Source organism: Aquila chrysaetos, chromosome 15 (assembly GCF_900496995.4).
Source record: "Aquila chrysaetos chrysaetos chromosome 15, bAquChr1.4, whole genome shotgun sequence".
Classification (NCBI taxonomy): Eukaryota; Metazoa; Chordata; class Aves; order Accipitriformes; family Accipitridae; genus Aquila; species Aquila chrysaetos.
Genome location: NC_044018.1, coordinates 10,621,327 through 10,643,468, shown reverse-complemented (window position 1 = coordinate 10,643,468; position 22,142 = coordinate 10,621,327). Strand labels below are relative to the sequence as shown.

Sequence of the window (22,142 nt, the reverse complement as noted above, 5' to 3'; positions counted from 1 at the left end):
TTTGAATTTATTATATTCGCTTCACGAAAGATACACCGTACAAACTATGTGAGATCAAAGAACAAATCCATCCATTGCCATCCGGGGACATGCTCTTCTGACAGGGAGAAATGGGAATTGCAAAAATCTCACAGAGGGTTAAGTATATTTCAATGTCTAGGATTAAGTGAACCGTTTGCCCTATTGACACACACTTCTGTAACAGTCTGCTGCAAGTTACCCGTCAGGCAATTTGATGTACTCACTGATGCACTTGGTCTTCAAGTGGGTATTCGAAAGTACAATTTTTAATAACAACCATATTGTCCAAATCACTCATTTTTGTTCTATTCACTAATGCCAGTGCTGGCTAGCAAGAGAGGACACTTTGGATCCAATCCCGAGAAGCGGGAGCCACAGGACATCGTTTAGGTGAAAATGCTTGCAGGGAAAAGGCTCGAGACAACACCCAGTTAGACAGCGATAGCTGCAACAGGGACGTAGGGAATCGCTACCACTAATTTCACAGTGTGAGACTTTACGATGCACAGCTTTATTAACGCAGCCAGCGTGAGCCATCTGTTTCTATTAAGGTACTTACACCCTACCCTCCAAGCAATGTGAAACTCCAGCCTTTTGCGCTCCTTTATTTCCACGTTCATTTTTTCATTCCCGTGACTTCCGATGTCTCCGTAAATTGAGACCAAAGGGGCATTTCAGTTCAAGCCTTCTACTTCTCCCGGTTTGTAATTCCTCTGTTCCCTTTTGGCCGAGAGCTGGCAGGAGAGAGACTCAAAACATGATGAATTTTTTCCTTTAAGGAAGGGAAGTGCTGGAGTCCTGCGTTTTCCCAGTAACACCCAGCCAACGCTTTTGTTTTATTTAACCGCCTGCAGTCACCTCGGCTCCCCTTTCCTCGGGCTTTAAGCACCGCATCTGGGACCTCCCCTCTCCCCGTGTTTCTCGGTTGCTCGCCCAGCCTCCGAGGACCGGTCACCCCGAGCGGCGGGGCTGCTGCCGGGGCCCCCACGGGAGGGACCGCGCCGGACTGGACCCGCCCTGCCCTGCCCTTCCCTGCCCTGCCGCACAGCCGACACCCGACCCCGGGGCCGGCACGGCGGCTCGAACCGGCACCGGGGCTGCTCGCCTCGGCCCCCCCCCCCCCCCACGCCCCCCATCCACCTCCCCTCCCCTCCCCACCCCCCTCCCTTCTCTCTCTCTCCCCCGCCCCCCCCCCCCCCACCCCGCGCCTCTCGGCGCCCCGCCTCCCGCCCGCAGCCCCCCGCCAATCGCGGCGCTCTCCGCCTCCTGACCTCACTCCCCTGCCTTCCCATTGGGCGGCTATATTAAGAAAGTCGCGAGCGCCTTTAAATAGCGGCGCCGGGTCGGAGCTTGCGGCAGTGGCAGCGCGGAGCGGCGCGGACGGGCGGGCGGTTCGCTGCGGACCGGACCGGCCAGCGGCGGCAGCGCTTCCCCCGCGAAGGGCCGAGCCCGGCGGCGCCGCCGCTCGCCTGCGGCCGCAGCGCTCCCCTGAGGCGGGGGAGGGAGGCACGGTGCCCGTGAGGGGAGAGAGGAGGGCGCGCCCGCCTGCCTGCGCGGGCCCGGCTCGCCACGGTGCCCTGTGAGAAGCGAGAGGAAGGGGGAGGCGGCGGCCGCGGGGAGGAAGGCGCTGCCATCGTCCTGCTGCACGGCAAGGCCAGCTTGGCGAGCCTGGCCATGGCCGCCATCCGCAAGAAGCTGGTGGTGGTGGGGGACGGTGCCTGCGGTAAGACTTGCCTCCTCATCGTCTTCAGCAAGGATGAGTTCCCCGAGGTCTACGTGCCCACCGTCTTCGAGAACTACGTGGCCGACATCGAGGTGGATGGCAAGCAGGTGGAGCTGGCCCTGTGGGACACGGCCGGCCAGGAGGACTACGACCGCCTGCGGCCCCTTTCCTACCCAGACACCGACGTGATCCTCATGTGCTTCTCTGTGGACAGCCCGGACTCGCTGGAGAACATCCCGGAGAAGTGGGTGCCCGAAGTCAAGCACTTCTGCCCCAACGTCCCCATCATCCTGGTGGCCAACAAGAAAGACCTGCGCAACGACGAGCACGTGCGCAACGAGCTGGCCCGCATGAAGCAGGAGCCGGTGCGCACCGAGGATGGCCGCGCCATGGCCATTCGCATCCAGGCCTACGACTACCTGGAGTGCTCGGCCAAGACCAAGGAAGGCGTCCGGGAGGTCTTCGAGACCGCCACCCGGGCAGCCTTGCAGAAGCGCTACGGCACCCAGAACGGCTGCATCAACTGCTGCAAAGTCCTATAGGGTGCGGCTGGAGCGCGGCGCCGGGCACGGCGCCCGGGTCACCTGTTGGCAGGCGGAGAGGAGCTGGGTTATGCACGCACGCGGCATCTGCCCGTCCCCTCCGCTGGGGGCTGGCAACGAATCGGGGTGGGGGCTAAGGCGGGGGGAGCGTGCTCCCTTAGCCTTGGCCGAAAAGGGTTGTGCTGGCTCAGCCGTGGGGACAGAGGGGGGGGGGATTGCATGCCCTGAGTCTTGGGAATAAAGCGGGGAGAAGTCTTCTCCTCCCGCCGGCCCCTGCAAGTTAATCGCAGACTCTCGACAACAAAAAGCTGCTGAGACTGGACTGAGCAAACATGGCACCCGGCTCTTCCCCTTTGCCCGCCACCTGCTGCTCCCAGCTCCCAGACAGCCTCCTCTCTTTTGCAAGAGGAGAGCGGCGGAGCTGAGATGCTCGAAGGGACTTCTGCCTCCCGCCTGCATGTGCCTCCCCCCCCAGGCAGGCTGGGGAAGGGGGCTGCATCTCCTGGGCTGCCTGCAGCATCCTCGCCTCTCCTGCGGATGTTTCGGCCTGAGCCTGACCTGCTGTGGAAGTTAGTGCCCTGAAGACCGAGACTGGGAGGGGAGGGTAATCCCAAGCGAAGCCTGTATATATCTTACCTTTTCTGTCTTGTGCAAACTGGGGTAGTGCAGGGGGTGCTTATTTAAAGTGAGGTGGGGAGGGGATGCCCAGCTGGGACTTGTGTTGTGCAAAGGAACTTGCCCTGAGTGACCAATTCCTGCTGGTAATGCAAGCCTTGAAGTGACTCCAGCTGCAGAAGTCACCGGGCTGGAAAGCGAAGCTGAACTGCTCTGTCCCCCTTGCTGGACATCCTCCTCCTGACAGTCGAGGCAGGATGAGCAAGGGGGAAGAGGATGATATTGCCATATATGATCTTGGTGCCTGCTCCTTCCTTTAATGTTGTCTTCTGCAAGTATGTTGATTTGGGCTTATTTAAAAGTTTATTTTCAAAAGAAATTACTTTGCACAACTTGGTGGATTTTTGGTTTGTTTTTTTTTTTTTTAATTAAACACTCAATGCACTTGTCATCTGCATACAACACTGTAGCATTGGAAACATTCTTACTGGGTAACCTCATCTGGGTCTTGTTTTAAATTGATTTCGACACGAGACAAAATAAAACCACTGTATCTTTTTGCCTTGGAAAAAATGGGTGAGAGCACTGTTCTTTATGCAGTGAGTACATCAGACTTCAGTACTAAAGGGCAGTTTAAAGAATTTAGGTTTATTTAAAACTTATTTTCACAGGGTAGCCAACCCAGGTGAAAATAATCTTGTGTTTCTCTGGTTCAGAGAACAGATGTATCCATTTATGTTTGTTTACTTTTCTCCCTCTTCCCTCAACAGTGGTACTGAGACTGTTTTTGTTTTTAATAAACTGACATGGCAAAAACTGAGATGTATATGATGTTTACATAAAATTATGAACTGTGTATGCAGTTTTTTATGTAAAGTATTAAAAGATTCTATGCTGACACCTGAGAGATGTGTTGTGATTTACGGAGGCTGTCCTCAGCTTGCAACAGTACACCTGGATGGTGTTGAACCGGACCAGAGTTTGCCCCCTGCCTGCAAATGCTTCTAGCTGTATTTTCTCCACTGGCAGAAATACCTGTCTGGCAGCTTTCAGATGATGGTGGTTTTATTGTCCTTTGGGGGAGCTGCTTCCTTAATTTTTCTATACAGATTGCATGTGGAAGTGTACTCAAAATTCAAGGTGGTGACTAATCCATCCTTGTCGCTGCTGAGAACAAGCAGCCTCTGTGCCTGGTACGTGGTGAGCTTGGGCTCAGGCTCCGGGTGCTCTTTCACCCTTCGCCCTTGCTGGCTGTCGGTGGCTGGGGCGAAGTTTGGGCTTCTGTAGTAACAAAACGGGCAGAAAACTGGAAAGTAGCAGAGGCAACAGGGCTTATTTTTCTAGTGAAATACTTAGATAAAAGCAGTTTTTATTAGTGACGTCCCCTTTGCTTGGAGTGAGTGCCCCCGTTTGCTGCAGCAGGACATGTGGATGGGCTTTGCTCAGGGTTGAGTCAGAAGCAAGAGGCTACGCTTGTGCTGCAGCAGTCTCCTAAGCTGCCTAGCTAGATTTCCTAACTGCTGGCCTCCTTAATTCCCACAGCAGTGTAAAAAGTCTAGGCTTTTCCATGTCGGGGATCCCCAGCAGGACATCATGCCTGCCTCTTCCCTCGCTCGGAGCGTGAGGCCCTGCAGGTGCTGCCTGCAGCAGCGGCTCCCGGCAGAAGAGCGGTGCAAAACGTGTTACGTGATTTTTGCTGAACAATAAGGCCTATGCCCAAAGTGCTGATTTCTCCCCCCCCCCCCCCCCCCCCTGCTTTTTTTTTTCCTGAAAAACTCCTTTAGGTACCTATAAGGGAAATCTCAGGACAGTTTTATATTTTTGTAAATGCCCTTTGACTCCTTTTGCCAAGGCGTGAGAAAGGAGTCGAGCCTTTTGTTTTTCTAGACTGTGAATATCTCCTAGGCTGTACTGGATTGTTCAGAGATGTTAACAAATACCAAGGCAAGTAAAACATATTTAGTGGCTTTCACTTGTTTGTTCACAGAGGGCTCTGCCAGCAGCCAACTGAAAGCAATGGGGCTTTTTCGACAGACTAACATAGAAATAGTGGGCTCCTTATTCAGCAACTGGAAAGTCAGTCAGAAACAGTGTGGAAATACCTGGGTTTGCATTTTGAAGACTTCAAACGCTGGAGTACACACTTAGTCCATGCTGTGAGTTTATTGCACTGTTTCCTATGATCTTTAATGAAAGATAGTGGCATTTTCACTTAGACAATTTGTCCAGGATTTCTTAAAAGCTACCTGAGTCTCAGGTTTTGGGTGTCCATCTCCAAGGATTTCAATTCTCCTGATATTCAAAGGGTGAGTCTCTTATCTTCAGTTTGAGAACCCTAAATTCACTTTTTGGTCCTAAGACATCCTTTGAAAAAAATCTCAGTTTTGGATGTTTAAAGGGCCACGGCCATAGTCCTCATTCTTGCAAAGCCAATCGAAAGCCCGGTTCTGTGCAACGTAGCACTGTTCTGCGCAACATCAGCCAGTGTTGTTAAAGTCACCACTGGAAACTTTTTCCTTAAACTGATTGCAATAGCTGCAAAACTTAGAAATTCTGTTAGACTGCAGCAATAACTAATCTTCTCAAAACCCCAAAGGAGAAAGCGTTAATATTTGTATTTTAAACACTGGGAAATGGGTTAGCATGGCATCCCTGTATAATTAACTATACCAATATTTTCCACTAAGGTGCTTACAAGGTAATTACATTCATTATTTCCAATTGGACCTTTGCCCAAGTCAGGGCTACAGCATCTGGCCCAAGGGGGAAAAGCTGCAAGAAAACACATTTCAGTTTTAACTGAGCGTGACCTTTCTCTGCTATTTGTGAAGCTGTGCGTAAGCCGACAGAGTGAGATCACCGTGTGGGAGTCCACCCGTCAGGGTCAGATGGTGGGATGGGAGCCATAACTCCTTTTGCTACGCTTGCTCATTAGCGTCGCCGCTTTGGTGGAGGGGGACACGAGGAGTGGCTCGTCCCACCCTCCCTGACTCAGCCGTGCTGACACGGCCAGGCTGACGCCCCGGGGCCGCCCCGGCTGCGGTGCGAGGATGTCGCACCCACCAGCTCCACCCCACAGCTGCGTCTGCCCAAGCTTTTTAACATGGAGGGTCTGCCCAAGCTTAACACGGAGGGTCTGCCCAAGTTGTTTAACACGGAGGGTCTGCCCAAGTTGTTTAACACGGAGGGTCTGCCCAAGTTTTAACACGGAGGGTCTGCCCAATTTTAACACGGAGGGTCTGCCCAAGTTGTTTAACATGGAGGGTCTGCCCAAGTTGCTTAACACAGAGGGTCTGCCCAAGCTTAACACGGAGGGTCTGCCCAAGTTGTTTAACACGGAGGGTCTGCCCAAGTTGCTTAACACGGAGGGTCTGCCCAAGTTGTTTAACACGGAGGGTCTGCCCAAGTTGCTTAACACGGAGGGTCTGCCCAAGCTTAACACGGAGGGCCTGCCCAAGTTGTTTAACACGGAGGGTCTGCCCACCGCCACGGCCGGCCGGGGGCCCGAGCTCGGGGCGGGCCAGCCCACGACCCATGGGCACATTCAGCCAAAGGGCTGGTTTCATGCAGACCTCCCCTTGCTTGTCTTCATCCGCTCCACTAGCTCGTGTTCGTCGCGTCCCAGTCTGTCTTCTGTACCGTGTTGACCGGAGAAGAGGTGACAGGGAGCAAGTTAGTCAGAGCATCGAAGGAAGGTCAACAACCAGCTCACCTCACAGTCCCCGTGCACGCCGCTGGGCACGCAGAGACTTCCCTGGCTGCGTCCGCACAGATGTCCCCAGCTGAGGAAAGGTTGCGCCTTCCCTTACTCTGTTCAGACCAAGTTCAACCTCTGCAAAAGGTGTTTGTTCTGGCGAGAGCCAGAGCTCCACCGGGGGAGTTTGTCCCATGATGAACCAGTGCAACCTTAGCAGCAAGTCCTGGAAACGCAGAAAAGCCTCGCTGAAAGACCCCCTTTGTCTCCGTCGTTCTCAGTTCAAGTGAGGAGACCACTTCTGCACTCCCGCCCTGAGAGTGGGTTGGACCCTCTGACAGCGTGGGGGTGTCTCATCTGGGCAGCCTGAAAACGAAGCCACCCAGGGAAGGTCATTATTCATTGAAATTAAACTGCATGGTTTTTGCCTTTTTTTTTTTTTTTTTTTTTAAACTCTCATGCAACTCTGCATATTACAGTGGAGTTGCATGAGTGTGAGCGGGAGCAGAATTTGAAGCAATGTCATCTTATATGGCTTTCTGGTTTTGCAGCAATAACTTAATTCAGCTCCATTTGCCTTACAGTGTGTCGGACAGGTTGCAAGTCTGTTTTAGCAATTCAATAAAGAATGGACACTGCAATAAGGAAAAAAAAAGTACTTTGAGGAAGTGCACAAGTATTTTGCTAGAATCAGTGTCACTAATTCATTCACAGATTTTATTCTTTGACTTCAGAAAGGAAAAAATGCCCAGTTTAATCTTTCAGATTTTAGTGGACTGTAGCACTAGTGAATCCAGTTCTTTTTGGGTTTGCTGGTTCCATAACAGTATCTATTCACAAATAGAAATCACATTAATAATCCATTGAGCTGACTTGAAAGATCTATCTAAGACAAGCCATTTGCCCCTGCAGGTCCAAAGAACCGTTTGCAGGTCTGGCTAACCCAGTCTGTGTGTGAAGATACAGATGCTCCAGGTCAGCAACTCAAAGCCTTCTTCACAGATAGGCAGCCAGCAGAGATGGTGGGGTAGAGGAAGCTGATAAGGATCTATCTCAAGGAAGCTTTTGAAGAAAGGTTTAGATCTGTTGCTGGAGGAGTCTCTTTGAAACCTTGTGGAGCTCCTCGTGGACATCTTTAGATGTGGAGTCCAAGGGAAGGAAGGATTTCAGCTCACTTCAGCAGTCTTGAAGTTACATATCTCATGGAAGCTAATTGTCCAAGGTCCCTTTAGAGCCAGCAGGCAGAAACAGGCAGCTCCAGCGGACGTCTCTCCACTGCTTGAGAAGGGTCATGCTCACCCTCTGGAAGGGCTTGCGGGTGAAGCCGTGTGATATGGGCTTTGCCAACACCGCTGCCTGCTCACCTCCCACCAGGCTGGCTCACACCACCGCAGGTCTATTCCCACCGGGAGAATTCACCCGCTCCAGTTTTACCTGACTAAAAGGGAGGTGTCTGGGCCACGCACGCTGTTTCCATGCGCTGGTCAGCCAGCAGGAAGGGCAGGTACGGTCCCGCGTGCGGCTGGGAGCATCCAGCGAGTGCTGCAGGGAAGCCGGGGTTTCTCTGCCGGGCTGGTGAGCTGAGCTGGATCGGTTGGGTTGGGGCAGGCAGGGAGGTGTGGGAGAAGCGCTCTCTGGGGAGAAAGTCTGAGCAACTTGCTATGGCTGGGTAAGCAACTCCAGAGAGGACAGATTAGGGTGAGATAGTTTGTGAGGGTGGGTCCTCAAGCCTAGGATCTGCAGGCCATGTGTACATAACCTAGATGAACTATATGAGAGACACTGGAACAGGTTGCCCAGAGAAGCTGTGGCTGCCCCATCCCTGGCAGTGTCCAAGGCCAGGTTGGATGGGGATTTGAGCAACCTGGTCTAGTGGAAGGTGTCCCAGCCCATGGCAGGGGGTTGGAACTAGATGATCTTTAAGGTCCCTTCCAGCCCAAACCACTCTATGGTTCTATGATTCTATGTCTTTAAGTGCTTGATTTGAGTAGCCTGATGTAACAAATGGACATTTTTTTCAATGCCACTAGAGGAAGGGAATGAGTTGCGCTTCCCCCTTCCCCCCTACCCCCTTTAATTTTTCCAAGCTCTTGTTGAAAGCAAGGAGTTTTCTGCCGGTTTGCTCCCAGTGGCAGTGGCAAGCCACAGTCTGTGATGAGCAGCAGCCAGATAGATTAAGTTTCATGGTCAGACACTCACACCCTGCACAGAGGGACAGACCTCTCTCCAGTTCTGCAGAGGGTCCATGAAGCAAGAGGCTTTGCAGTTACCTGTAAAATGTGCTTATATGTGTCAGTGCTGTATTATCCATCTGTAATTCAGCAGCAAGTACCATTTGGTGTAACAGTAACTACAGACATATCTGCTTTTCTTACATGATTGAAATATCAAACTCATGCTAAAAGGTGGGGTGTAAGAGTGGGGTTTAAGACTGGACCAGGCACTGATGTGACACTTATACCGAACTGTAGCAGCAGAGCAAGAAGAATATTGGATTGGTGCCTACAGCACGTACTAAATGTGTGTGTACATTTTTCCCCTAGTTTGCTAGTCTGTGTGCTTTTAGTGTGTGTGCGCTAAATCTGGCTTCCAAGTAAAGGGGACCAGTGGGTGGGATTTTGTGCTAAATGCTTAATTCCGTTGCTTTTAGGCCATTCATCCTCTGCTGCATTCAAAGCTTGATGTGGCAGGGCTGGAGACAGATAGGAATTTGGAAACAAAGTGGATTTCCTGGTGGGCTTATTTGCATGATAATGTCCCCTTCCCTCCCGGCTCCCAGGAAGGGGAGGGGGGCAGTTCAGGGAGCCGCCGGGGGCTCCCGGGCGGTGGGGAAGGAGGCTCTGGCAGGGCTCTGCCCTGGAAGAGCCTTGCCTCCTGCTCCTAAGCTTTTGTGCAGTGGTTTTTTTTTAATACAATGAGGTTTGACCCCCACAGTCCTTGCTCTGTGGGGCTTTTCCCTCTGACGGCAGCAGAACAAGCCAGGGCTGCAGAATCGGGTCCCGCTTTGCAGGAGTCTCCGGGGTTTGGTGGCAGCAGCCTGACCCTTCCTGCTGACAGCCGATTTTCTCCTCCCATGAAAACAGAGGGAGTTTTAGACCAGGGCTTTTCATAAGGTATGTGCATAGCTAGATGTAGTCACACTGTCTGTGTAAAAATCAAAAAAGATGAAAATCCAGCCTTCTGCATTCAAGATTCTTATAGGAGGAAATGGGTGCTTTGTGTTTTCAGCCTCATCAGCAGGGAAGATATTGAGGAACATCACTGCCTCGTGTGCAAGTGTGACAACGTCAGTGATAGAAAGACGAGTTTTGTGTTGTTTTTTTTAATTCTGAGGAGAAAATAATTTGTATGTTTCGAGCTTAAACCAACCACACCCTCACGAGCATCTGAAAGAAACTCCAAATTTCAGGCTACTCTAAAAGTACTCATAATTCATTTTCATTTCCTCTGACAGTCAGGTGGGAGGGACACTAAAGCTGCCAGCATCTAGAAGACCAAAGAGACTGAATGGGAGAGAGCTTATGTCAAAACAGCCTTGTACCAATCTGTCTTCCCACGGTGAGCGGATGGGCAGGATGATGCGTGTCGCTCCCATGTTTGCTCTTTATCAAAGTGTTCCCAAAAAAGGTGCCCTTCAGCTAGGGACAGAAATGAGCTCAGTCCCTTCTGATGGTAATAGGACACTTCGCATTGATGGCGATTGCTGCATTTCACTCAAAACACTCCTGAGGATTAACTAGGATGAGATGCTGGCATGACAAAGACACAGATATACTAGTAAAATGGTAAAAAGGGAAGCAAATTGTGGTAATTACGTTGCAGCTAGGAATTTAGCAAAGGTGTGCCTAATGCCTGGGCTCCTTGCTAACAACCCTCCTTGGCTCCCACACACTGGTGGCCTCTCCTCTTGGGTGGGCTCACTGATTTAACACTGTCGTGTGAAATTCAGAGCAACTGTTCTCAGCCTGTATTTAGCTGGGAAGATTTCAGACTGGAAGAAGGGCTTTGGTGCCTGAAGGCTTCTCTGTCTTTTTCAGCTGTACCACTGGGTTTAATAAAAAGCCATTCTTCCTCTGCACATTCTTCATCTAAGAATGTTCTTAATGCTTCATCGTGCCAGGAAAGCAGCTAAGGATGACAGGATACTTCACTTGCATGCTTAGACTGACATGGCTACGGCAGTGGTACGATGTATTCTGAGACATCGGTTTCAGCCACTTTTTATTCCCCTTAGCACAAGCATGTATTTGAAACATAAACTTCTGGAATTTTACATGTCACATACTAGTCAAAAGAATAAGCTGGACATATTCCTTCCATGTGATCATGAGAAAGCGGTGTCTGCAGTCATTTAAAGGAGTCCAAGCCTGGCCCTTGAGCTTGGTGTAGGAATCTGGCAGGTTTAGGGACCCCCATTCCTCTGCACACCCCTGCAGAAATACCCACTGAAGGTTTCTTTCCTAGCTTGTCCCCTAATTGGCGGCTGCCTACACCCTGCTGAAGGCTGTGCAAGGGCCGTGGGGGCCTGGGGTAGCTGCCGGGCAGCTGAGGGTGGGTGCATTCGGTGCCAGCCCCCCTCCCGCCCGGGGGCACGCTGTCACGCAGGGACTGGGGGGGCTGGTGCACAAGCACCTCGCAGGGAGGCAGGGTTCCCCTATACCATATAGCAAACAAGGTGTAAATAATTCACTCTGCTGGTGATACTAAGCTTGTGAACTCTTCGTTAAACTTTGGGATTATTATTGGTTTATCTCAGGAGGTCAGTTTATCAGCATAATCATCCCTTTATCAGCATAATTGTACGACTGTTGTTGCACTGGTAAAATTCCCCGTGCGATTAGGAGCAATGCTGCCCTTCCGCAGGTTAGCCCCCTCCAAGTAGGAGTGTCCATGTGGCAAACTGGGCCAGCGGGATGGGGATGTAAGGGGGGAAACACCAGCACGCTCCTCCACAGGCAGCAGCCGGCTGGCCGGGAGTGACAATTAAACTGGAGACGCAGCTCAAGCGGCAGTGGCTGAAATTTCACTGCGAAAGTTTCTTGTTTCTCATTTTGCTCCTTTGATCCCTTGAAAAAGGATCGAGTTTCAGGGGAAAATCAGCCAGGACAAGCCACAGAGGGCTAGAATTACCAGCACGCAAAGAAGCAGAGTGAGACAAGATACATTTCAGGCTGCAGCCGGTCCTTACTCAACTAAAGCTTGAGCCTGGGACTGATGGAGGCCCACATCAGCTGCTCTTATTGTTAAAGATACAGATGTTTAAAATTAAAAGCAATTGTTTATTAGGCATTCCCAGATGGCTATTTCATAAAGTAGTCACACACCGGTCTCAGGACTCGCGGCACTTCCCCTCTCAGACCATGTTAATTTTGTACATGAATGATTTTAATAAACCCAAGAAAAATATGCATTCTCACATGTTAAATTTGCAAGGCAATCCAGCGGCTGTGCTTTAAAAATTAACAACAACAACAACAACAACAACAAAGCAACCCAGAAAGTGCTCGCAGGCCAAAATTTGCTGGATCGGTGGATGAAACGAATGGGGGAGGCAGCGGCAGTGGGGCTGGGCTGTGGGGCTGGTGGGCTTTCCCAGCCCCCGTTAGTGGACTGGCTACGACTCATCTCTTGGCACCACTGCTGGGTGGCACTGGGCATCTCCATGTGCTCTGTGAAATGAAGCAGGGGCCGTATCCAGGCTTCAGTCACCAGCTTCTCAAACCTACTACCAACAAACTGAAGCAAATTCAAGTAAGGAAGGGATGTGAAAAGGTTGCTTTCCTGTCCAGAAACGTTTGTTGGATGATGTATTAATTTGAGTCTTTATGAAATTATAATAACATTGTCCTTACAGCCAATGTGTGCTATTGTTGTTGTTGGGCAGACACAATCTAACCGTATTTTAAGTCTTTGTCTGCCCAGGGTAAAGCCCTGGTGGATTTGAGACTGTAACATGTATTTCTGGGCAAGGGAACTGTTGCAGATAGGGTTATCGGGGTGTCTCAGCAACCCTGTAGATAACACAGATGGGTGATATGTTTCTGGACAAAAGGTAGGTCTGCAAAATCATATGCAAATAGCTATGTTAACGGGATTTCATCCATAATATCAGCAGGATTTAAATTTTCCAGAATCTGCGAGTTTCATAACTGTTCTGCAGAATTTCCTGACATGTCTCATAAAGCTCTTCAGCCTTTTTTATATTTTAAACAACTCCAGTTAGACAACTCCTGTTATGCTTGAAAATGATGCTATAAAAATAATTAATAGCCCCGAAGTACAAAAAAAACCCAACAAAAACAAACCCACAAAACCCAGCAGTTCTCAAGAAACCATTAGATGTTTTCAGCAAAAATCTCCCAGTGCAAAAGGCGTCATGCCAGCACTCAGCCGCACTGTCTGGGCTACTGTGGTGCTCTGGGACTGATTCCCGGCAAGCTGAGTCCCTTGTCTAAGGGTTGTAGATCCTAGAAAGTAGCTGTCCTGCTTTTTCTAATGATCCTTCATTTGCTGAGGGGTTTATTAACCCATTCCCTTCCCCGTGACCCAAAGCTCTTTCACCAAGATGGTGGGTTGTGTCTCCGGGGAACAGAGCACGGAGTGGCAAAGCATAGCCCATGGTGAGAGCCAGTGTTGTTGTTTTTCTTTTTCTTTGCTGGATGCATTATTTGCCACCAAGCAGAGGTTTGATCAGCTAAGGTTCCCTGTGAATTCAGAAGAAATTAATGCCAGTGTTTCACCCGAACTAATGTCAATGTTAGCCCACCCTTGGACCAGGTGACCTCCTGAGGTCCTTCCAACCTAAATTACGCTGGTTCTGTACACTGAGGGTTAGCTGTCACTCACAAAGTTGGGAGGGGGTCAAGCTCATCTTTCACCTATTATTCCCTGGGCAGACCTACGTTCAGATATCTCTCCTCTTTGAGGCACAGCTTCAATGTCAAGGTGACTGTCCTACCCACCACACTACAGCTGACGTGGGTAGTCACCAAGCCTGCATGATCAAAAGTGACCTCTTTCCATCCTGCTAAACTCTGAGAGCTTTATTTAAATTGAGGGATGATGAGTGAGCTTCACCGGTGAAACAAGGACCGGAGTATCCAGTCCACACCCACGTGGGACACGAGATGAGTGAACTGAGGGGTTAGGACAGAGGAGAGCTTGCTCTGTCCACTGACCAGGGCTTTTCCAGACCGGTGGCCGTGCCCTGCACTGGGAGGACATCTCCCTGCTGACCACTGGGGTCTGAGGCTGGGATCGCTCCACGGCGTGTGCTCTTACACCTATTTCTGTACAGCTCCACCAGGGATCTCATGTGCTTGCACGTCACAACAGGCAGCCTTTGCAGGAGAGGTGAAGCGGGAAGGTCCGTGCCTGGAGCTGGAGCCTCTTCCACAGCCCGCGCCGCTGACAGTGCCCTGCCAGCGGTCAGGGACCCACCGAGCTGCTCAGGCCCCTCGCAGCCGGGAGCAGCACGCCGATTTCTGGTGTAAGCAGAGCCCAGGTGACTCCCCATTGCCAATGCATAAATACAACTTTGATTGCTGACAAACTGAGACGATGTGCTGTATGATGCTTTTGTCTCCTGGACAGCAGCTGAACACCCAGCAAAATCTCACTCGATTGCTGCTTTGCCACGTAACACTGTTTTCCTCACATTTTCCCCGTGCAACGTGCAGTCCTGACAGCATCCTGGCTGTCACGAGTATCTGGACAGGGATCCATGTGCTCGAGCTGTGGCTCCTGCTCTCACGTTGCCCCCTCGGCAGGAGAGGACCACACGGGATATCAGCCATTCAGCAGACACGGAGGTCAGGACTCCCCCCCAGCCCACCCACCATGCCAGTGGGCACATGCCAGCCCAGCGTACCCTTCCCATCGAGCCAGGCACTGCCCTTTTACATGGACATTTGCAGCTGGCACTGCACCTGAAAGCCCTGGTCCTGGCTGCAGACCCTGGCTGGATCCCGACTGGGGTATCTGTGTGCTCTCTCCACCCCGGGGCATGCTAATCCCCTGTGATTTTCCCATATTATCAAAATCCCTCTGGAAGTCAGTCAGATTTTAATTTTTTCCTCCCCTGACCTCTACTTCTGGCATCAGAAAGCTGCTCTGAGCATCACCTCCTTGCACTTGAAATCTGATCTCCAGCCTATTTGTTGCTAATAGATGCCCATTTATTAATATGCCAAGATTAATGAACCTTTTCCCTGGTATAGGAAAACCATATTGCTAAATTACTGAATACAAGTATTTCCCGTCTGTACAAACTGAGAGGAGATGTTGGATCAAAACAGTTCTTAAATGGGAAGCATTTAAGACTCTGCGCTGAGAAGGTTGTGTTTGTCGCTGGGATTCACGTCTCGCTTGTGCACTTCCCAGTCATTCCTGTCTGACCCTGACTGTTGTCCCTCATCCCGCTCTTCATAAAGGAGTCTGACTTTTTTAGAAAGAGGGTAAATGTCCTTTGTCCTGGCAAGCACCTGAGCATTGATCCTTTCCTAAATGTTCTTGGAAGAACTGGAGCCTGGTGGACGCTCCCACCTTTACAGATGGAAAATTTTCAGCTGGACTTCTCCTACGGAGATGTTCCAGTCCCTGTTTTTCTCTTGAGCATCTCTAGGGGAGATTCATCATCCCTGTGATGCAGCAGCACGTGTGCAACATTCCCCAGTGTAAATACGAGCAGGCAAAGACTATTAATTTCGAGTGTTACACCCAGCGTTTCTTTTGGCTTCACGTGGAACGATCTTACCTGCGTTTGATGAAGCTGTTGTCTCGGGGAGCAGCACAGACACAAATACAGGGCAGTCCCCTGCCGCCGGGGAAGGCAACCAGGCTCAGATGTGGTTTTGGGGGACAACTGAGGTAGCTGCAGCACAGGGAGATGCAGGCTGTCCCCGCCAGACGCAGGGGCACGTGCAGGTGAGGATGCAGCAGCGGTGAGTGCAGCTCCAGGTCTCCTCTAAGTGGCATCGTGTCGATGTGAGGGTGGACCACGGTCCTGAGCCCCCTTTGCTGCCCGCCCTCTCGCCAGCAGTGAGGCCAAACCAGAAGTGGGGAAGGTGAGAGGGAGCTGAGTCACTGCCGACTCTCACGCTCAGCCTGTTTTTGTGGCCAAAACAACTGATTTTATTTTCTGCAGCTGTCAGTCATGGAAGACAGCTTTGTTTTTCTGTTTTAAACGAGGAAGGAAAAACAACGGTGAAAGCCTGCAACCGCCTATTAGTGATTAGGACTGATGGAGCTAGGCTGCGCCTGCAGAACATTTATTCCTCCTACACCTTCTGTAACTTGGCTTTGTACGGCGAGATCAACAAATTACTCTTACAAAACTGCGCCGTCAAGGCCGAGGTGTGTGTCCTCTCTCCACTCAGGCTGTAGTCACTAGCTTAAAAAAGGGATGCTTCCTAGGCGAGTTCATGGATTAAGTGTGTGTAAGGCACTGCTTGCTTTTCAAGCTCACTCAACAGTTCAATCAGCTCTAGAAGCAGTTTGTATGAGCTTTTTTTTTTAAATTACATTTTTTTTTAGCAGAGGAAAATATTCAGCCCCTCCAAAGGCAGCAGTGTTCACCCCAGGCTGGAGAGGATTATCAGCCAGGCACTGTAGCAGCAAGCAGCCAGCGCAGAGGGGATGTGGGGACTCCCCTTCTTTCACATGTAACCTGTGGCATGCCTGCCAAACTCCCAAACAGTCGGATAACTGGATGAGAAATGTCACCTTTACCTGCATCTCTGCACAGTTCTTACCTGGCTGCAGACATTAACTGCACCATGTTTGCCAGTCACCCATGTCATTTTTAGACAGCTGAGGAAACTCTGAGCTCTCCCTGTTCCTGTATTCTCCCTTGTAGATAAGAAGTAAATGAGGCCGAGGAGGTCCCGGGGACACCTGACTCTCCTCCCTCTCCTCATATTTATTTATAGCTGAGTCACAAAGGAATCTTTTTCCCCTCTCAGTATTTCTTCTTCTCCTTTTGATGATCAAGTGCCTGCTGTTTATAGGACCCAAGAAATGTGAGACAAAGGAGATACCACGATGTTCATCAAATGAACAGCCTGAAAGGTGCTGGACTTGTGTCTCTCCATCTTATACTTACATTTATTGTTGTCCCGACTGCTTTTCTTCCTTTCAGGCTCTTTAAATCACGCCCTCGGTGTTTCTTACCGCACACAACGCATACAGAGCCACCCCTCTCCATAGTAACCCCAGCTGGCAGCTGAATATTTAACAGTCTGACAGCATCTTTTTTAGTCATGGAGCTTGTATTTCTTGGGATTACCCAAACTTGGGGTTTCTACACAGTCCATTTAATCCAGCAGCTGGTTTCAGGGTCTGTCACCGAGTGGCAGGCTCTGCCACAGCAGCTCGCACTGGGATGTCGGTGGGAGGGTTTGACACTTCAGAACGGGCTTTCTGGTGAAAACCTTTTTCTCAGGAGAAATAAGCTGGGCGTGAGATGCCCCCTGAATCTTTTCACACCTTGAGGCTGGAGGGCTAATGTTCCTTATAAACGTTTCTCATTACGGGCCTGCTTGTTCCTAATACCCTCAGCCACCCTGAACATCTGCTCTGCTCTGCATCCTCCTCAGCAGGCCTGGCTCACGTGCACTTCTGGGATTAGTTTCATGTGAAAACTGTTTGGGACAAGGAGGTGATTCAGACATCCCCTGAAATAGCACTCTCAGTGCAGCTCAGACTGCAGAGGTGCTTCACACCAGTTAGCTCATCTCCCTCCCATATGGGACTAGCTACAACACATTTATGCCTGCATCACTGCTTCTACAGTACAGGGTTTATATTTCTTTTGGAGTGCCAATTTTGTGTGCAGAGAAGGCGGAGGGCCTGACTCCGAAACGCTTGTGGCGCTGAGTTAACTATGCGTGGTGTAGAAAGCAATTCCTCTCCCACTTTCAGTCCCTTCTGCACCCTTTGGTTTTGCGTCCCAAGACTTTAACGGGTGCAGTGGCAGCTGCTGCTCAGCTCCTGGCTCTTGATGGGGATCAGAGGTTGCCACCAAGGGCTGCCTTCAGGCACAGGCGCCTGGGGCAGCAGCTGCTGGGGCAGAGAAGAGCCATCACCGCACGCTGCCTCCCTTCCCTGGGCTCCAGCCCAGCAAAGCCAAGTGGGTTTAGCTGGGGAGCGGAGGATGGTCAGAGCCAGTACCAGCAACACCCCAGGCTCATCCTCACTTCCCTGCTCCCTGATGCTGTAGGGTTTCCCTGCATGTCTCTCTCTTTCCCTGTTCCCCCCCTTTTCCTGACAGGGACAGACCAAGCCTTGTTTGTTCCTTTTCCTACAGGCAAAATTCAGCTGTGCCAACATCTGCCAAGATGCTCCATTGCAAACTGCTGGCCTGAAGTTGTGCTGAAGCAACAACTAAACTTGCTTTGTAGGCATTATAAGGCAGCTAAAACCCCGCAGTTTGCCATTGCTTAATTCTTTTAATAAGCTCCTGTCCTGGTTTTGGCTGGGATAGACTTAATTTTCTTTCTAGTAGCTGGTATACTGTTATGTTTTGGATTTAGTATGAGAATAATGTTGATAACACACCGATGTTTTCAGCTGATGCTAAGTAGTATTTCTACTAAGTCAAGGATTTTTCAGCTTCTGATGCCCAGCCAGCGAGAAGGCTGGAGGGGGACAAGAAGTTGTCACAGGACACAGCCGGGGCAGCTGACCCAAACTGGCCAAAGGGGTATTCCATACCATGTGACGTCATGCCCAGTATATAAACTGGGGGGACTTGGTCTGGGGGAGATCGCTGCTCAGGAACTAACTGGGCATCGGTCGGTGAGTGTGAGCAATTGCATTGTGCATCATTTGTATATTCCCATTCTTTTATCATTATTATTGTCATTTTATTATTGTTATTAACATGATTATTATTTTATTCCTTTCTGTCCTACTGAACTGTATCTATCTCAGCTCACGAGGTTTACATTTTTTTTTCCCCGACTCCCTCCCCTATCCCACGGGGTTGGGGGGAGTGAGTGAGCAGCTGCGCGGTGCTTAGTTGCTGGCTGGGGTTAAACCACGACAGCTCCTTTCAGGCAGGAAAAGCGTGGCCTACTAGTGTGTTGCTGCCTGGTGTCAGGAGCCCCTCTGCCCTGCTCCTGGGCTTGCTGCTCATTCCCTTGGGCAAAGCACTTCATCCCTTCAGGCCCCCTCTCCCCTTGCACAATTCTTGCTGTTTCCATCAGTTCAACTGATACCTAAGAAAACTAGTGTCTTATTTTTTGGAGTGCCCAATGTAAAACACAGTTGAAACCACTCATGAGTTAATGCACTTTTCACAATCAAGCTCTCCTCCTGAATGAGCTGACATATTAAAGTTAGAAAAGATTATCCTAACTTTGTCTTGCTGGTGTCTGGACCACCATTGCTACAGCAACGCTACTGCTCCTGCATGCGTCTCCGTTTCTTCTCTGCAGCCGTAGCAGCACAATGACATTATTAAAGGCATTGCAAAACCCACCCAGGTTTGTCACTGGTGGACAAGGAGCTGCACTCTTCTGCGAGAAACATTAAGACTCAGGAAACTTGCACGGAGGTATTTATAGCATGGCTCCTTCCTGGGAGGGAGACTTATTTCTGAATACCAGAGAGCAGAAATAGGCCAGCCCTGAAGGTGAAAAGGTATGAACTTCTATTTGGGGAATACTGCATGACTGGAGCCGCATAAGAAGGAAACTAGCAGTGGGTAGAGCCAGCGCAGCCTCTTCTGCCTCGGCTTGCAATATCTTTGGGACTTCAGGGCCAGATTCTGTCCCCTTTGTTCAGTGCTGAAACCTGACCCAAATATAAGGAAGGCAGAATCTCACCATTCGTTTTGGATTTCACACCATTTTTGTGCATTTAACTAGATCTGTGCTAGGACCCAAATGCTCCTCGGAAGGGAATTTGAGAGGTTTTAGGTGCTGATGCGAAGTGACAGATCTGCAACTTGTGATCAGAATGAATATCCAGGATTGTGGTGGAGTTTAACCCTGCACTTGTGACAGTGGATGAAATTATGTATTGAATACTTACTGCCTTTCCATTAGCTGTGCTATTATTGACTTGGACCAAAGTAGCCCTTTAAGCAAGGGCTGTTGGCCATTTTCACAAATCCTGGCTTTTAATCATCACCAGCTTGTAAATTCCTACTTCAGAGGCTGAACCTGCTGGAAAGATTTCCAAGGAGCTGACAGAAGTGTTTTATAGAAGCGGCCCCTCTTTTCTCCTGGGGAATTACAACCCTATAAGTCTTCATTTTACTTGACATTCCAATTTGCAGCTTCGACGCCACAAGAAATGCCTTGGTTTTCAGTTTAGTGATGAAACTTGTGATATGGCAAGTGTAACAGAAAAATGAAGATCTGTAAAGGCCTAGTTAAGCTTTCCTTTGCTAATGTACATAGCAGCCAGACAGGAAGAAAAACCTCTCTTCAGCTGAGATATTTAGATATAGACTCAATGTCAAACATGAAAGCCATGGAAATGCGACTGTGGCTGTCTGGCTGCGAACACTGCGGTGAGCCTCGAAGAGCGCGGTGGCAGAGCCTGATGGCAGCCCAGACCACCCCAACGGCAGCCGGGCGCAGAAGAGGACGGCGCTGGCTCGTGCCCTCGACCCGGCGGCCCTGCTCTGCAGGGGCTGGTGGAGCAGCGATGTCTCTGCTCCGTGACCGTCCAGCACAGCTCAGCCTCTGCGGCACTCGCCTAAGTCTCTATCAATCAGCCCTGTCCTTGCAGCCCGATTCCCAGATATGCCGTGTCATCTTTGCCTACCGAAGTGACTCCCTTGCAGTCTCAGCAAGGACTCGCAGGCTTGCCGGTTCTCTGACATGCTGCCGTGCCCCTGTTAAATGCGCTCTGGGATGGGGCAATGCTGCTCCGACGTCCAGTTGCTTGGTGGACACCCAGGAACAATATATTACAAATACAGATCCTCTGCGAGGTTGGATTGATCATACCAGAGGGGAAAAGAAAAGTGTAGAAAGCCTTATCTATCCTCACAAAGGGTGTGCTTTGCTGCCCTGTTTTATATTCTCCGCCTGTGGGGGATGAGTGCCCTGTTAACCAGCTGGAAGAGCTGGGGTTTGCCAGAGTGCAGCTGGAGAGACCAAAGCCTTGCACTCATATTAGAGCACTTCTTGCTCTTCTGCCTAGAGTACCTTCCTCAGGCCCAAGTGGCTGTGCTGAGAAAGTTACAGTCACACAACCGTGGTTGCAAATGAATTAATGGCTGCCTTCCTGGCCTGAGGGATTAATTTTATTTTAATCTCCCCTCCTCTTCAGTCCTCTGAAATTTTTACAGGGAATGACATCTAAACTAGAAAGGAGGTAAGCTTAATTGTAGGGAAAAACGAGCTCCTACAGGCAAGATTTTCCCAAGAGGCCCAAGAGTTGGCCATCTGGGGGCTTTCCTCTCCATTACTTGGCATAGGGTTGGTTTGTTACCTTGAGTAAGAAGGGGCGGGATTTGATTTGATCCACAAAACCCTCATCTCTCCTGCAATAGCCCTGGGCTGCTGTAAGCCAGCTGGAAGGCAGGGACATCCTACGGTGCTTCTGTATTATTCTCTTCTCAGCCACTGGCAAATCAAAGCCCCATAAAAAGGCTGACTTTCTAGTCAAAGAGGGGATGCCCAGGAGGCAGTTGTGCTATGAACGGAGATTTATCTTTCACCTTTTTCTCATGTAACAGGGAGGACTTGATGCATGGAAACATCCCCTTTCCTCCAACTCTTGAATCCCCTATTTCAAATCTGCAGAAGGCTTTTTAGGGATTCCCTGCCTTTAGCAGTGGGCCTTTAGAATTGTGTATAGGGGTAGAACAATTTTCTCTTGGAGCTGGCTTTGCTCTTTGTTTTAAGGCTGTCCAACATGGGAACAACATCAGTGCAGTTTGCCCTTGCAAAAATGATCCCTCTTAGCAGAAGTGCTTCTCCCAGCAGGCAAAGGGAGCTGTAATGCTACTCCGACCGGTAAGTTCTGTGTTGGACAAGGGAAAGTGTTGTAATGCTGTAGCTCTCCCTAACCCTGCCATCCCCACTCACATCTACCAAGCCTTTAAGTGGCAGAGACATCTGCTACCCAGCTGTGACCTCCATTTCTCCAGACCATCCTTATTTTCTGCTATGCAGAAGACACAGAGGGAGCAGCCTTAGCAATTAAATGCCAAATGAGCCAACAGTGGGCAGTCATAAAGACACATGCGCTGGGGACTTTGTCCCCACCTTGCATTTTCCATGCTCTTTACCTTCAGTCTGCTGTTTCCCCCAAAGCATGGCTTGAAGCAATGAATCATTAAAACTGGGATAACTCTTTGGTTTTCTTTTCTCTCCACTTCCACAGGCTGAAGGAGGAAGCTCTGTTCTGAGGTGGGGCCCCAGAGCTGAAGCTGGTAGCCAAGAATTAGCTCTTTGCCTGTGCCAGTCATTGCTTCCCTTTTCAAAGGCTGGTGGTGCCTTTGCTGGTGCGCCGAGGAGGCTGTGTGAGGAGTCAGGGTGCCTTTTAAAACTCTTCAGACTCTTTGACAGAGCTGATGATTTACCTG

The 22,142-nt window shown here is 50.2% G+C and overlaps 1 protein-coding gene across 1 annotated transcript; it reads left to right on the top strand.

The window, feature by feature from the left end:
• The first annotated feature begins 1,383 nt into the window (after positions 1-1,383).
• On the top strand, positions 1,384-3,799 carry RHOB (ras homolog family member B). Its single transcript, XM_030037864.2, has one exon. It carries the CDS (start codon positions 1,696-1,698, stop codon positions 2,284-2,286), a length of 591 nt encoding a protein of 196 aa, XP_029893724.1. The 5' UTR covers positions 1,384-1,695; the 3' UTR covers positions 2,287-3,799.
• The last annotated feature ends 18,343 nt before the right edge of the window (positions 3,800-22,142 follow it).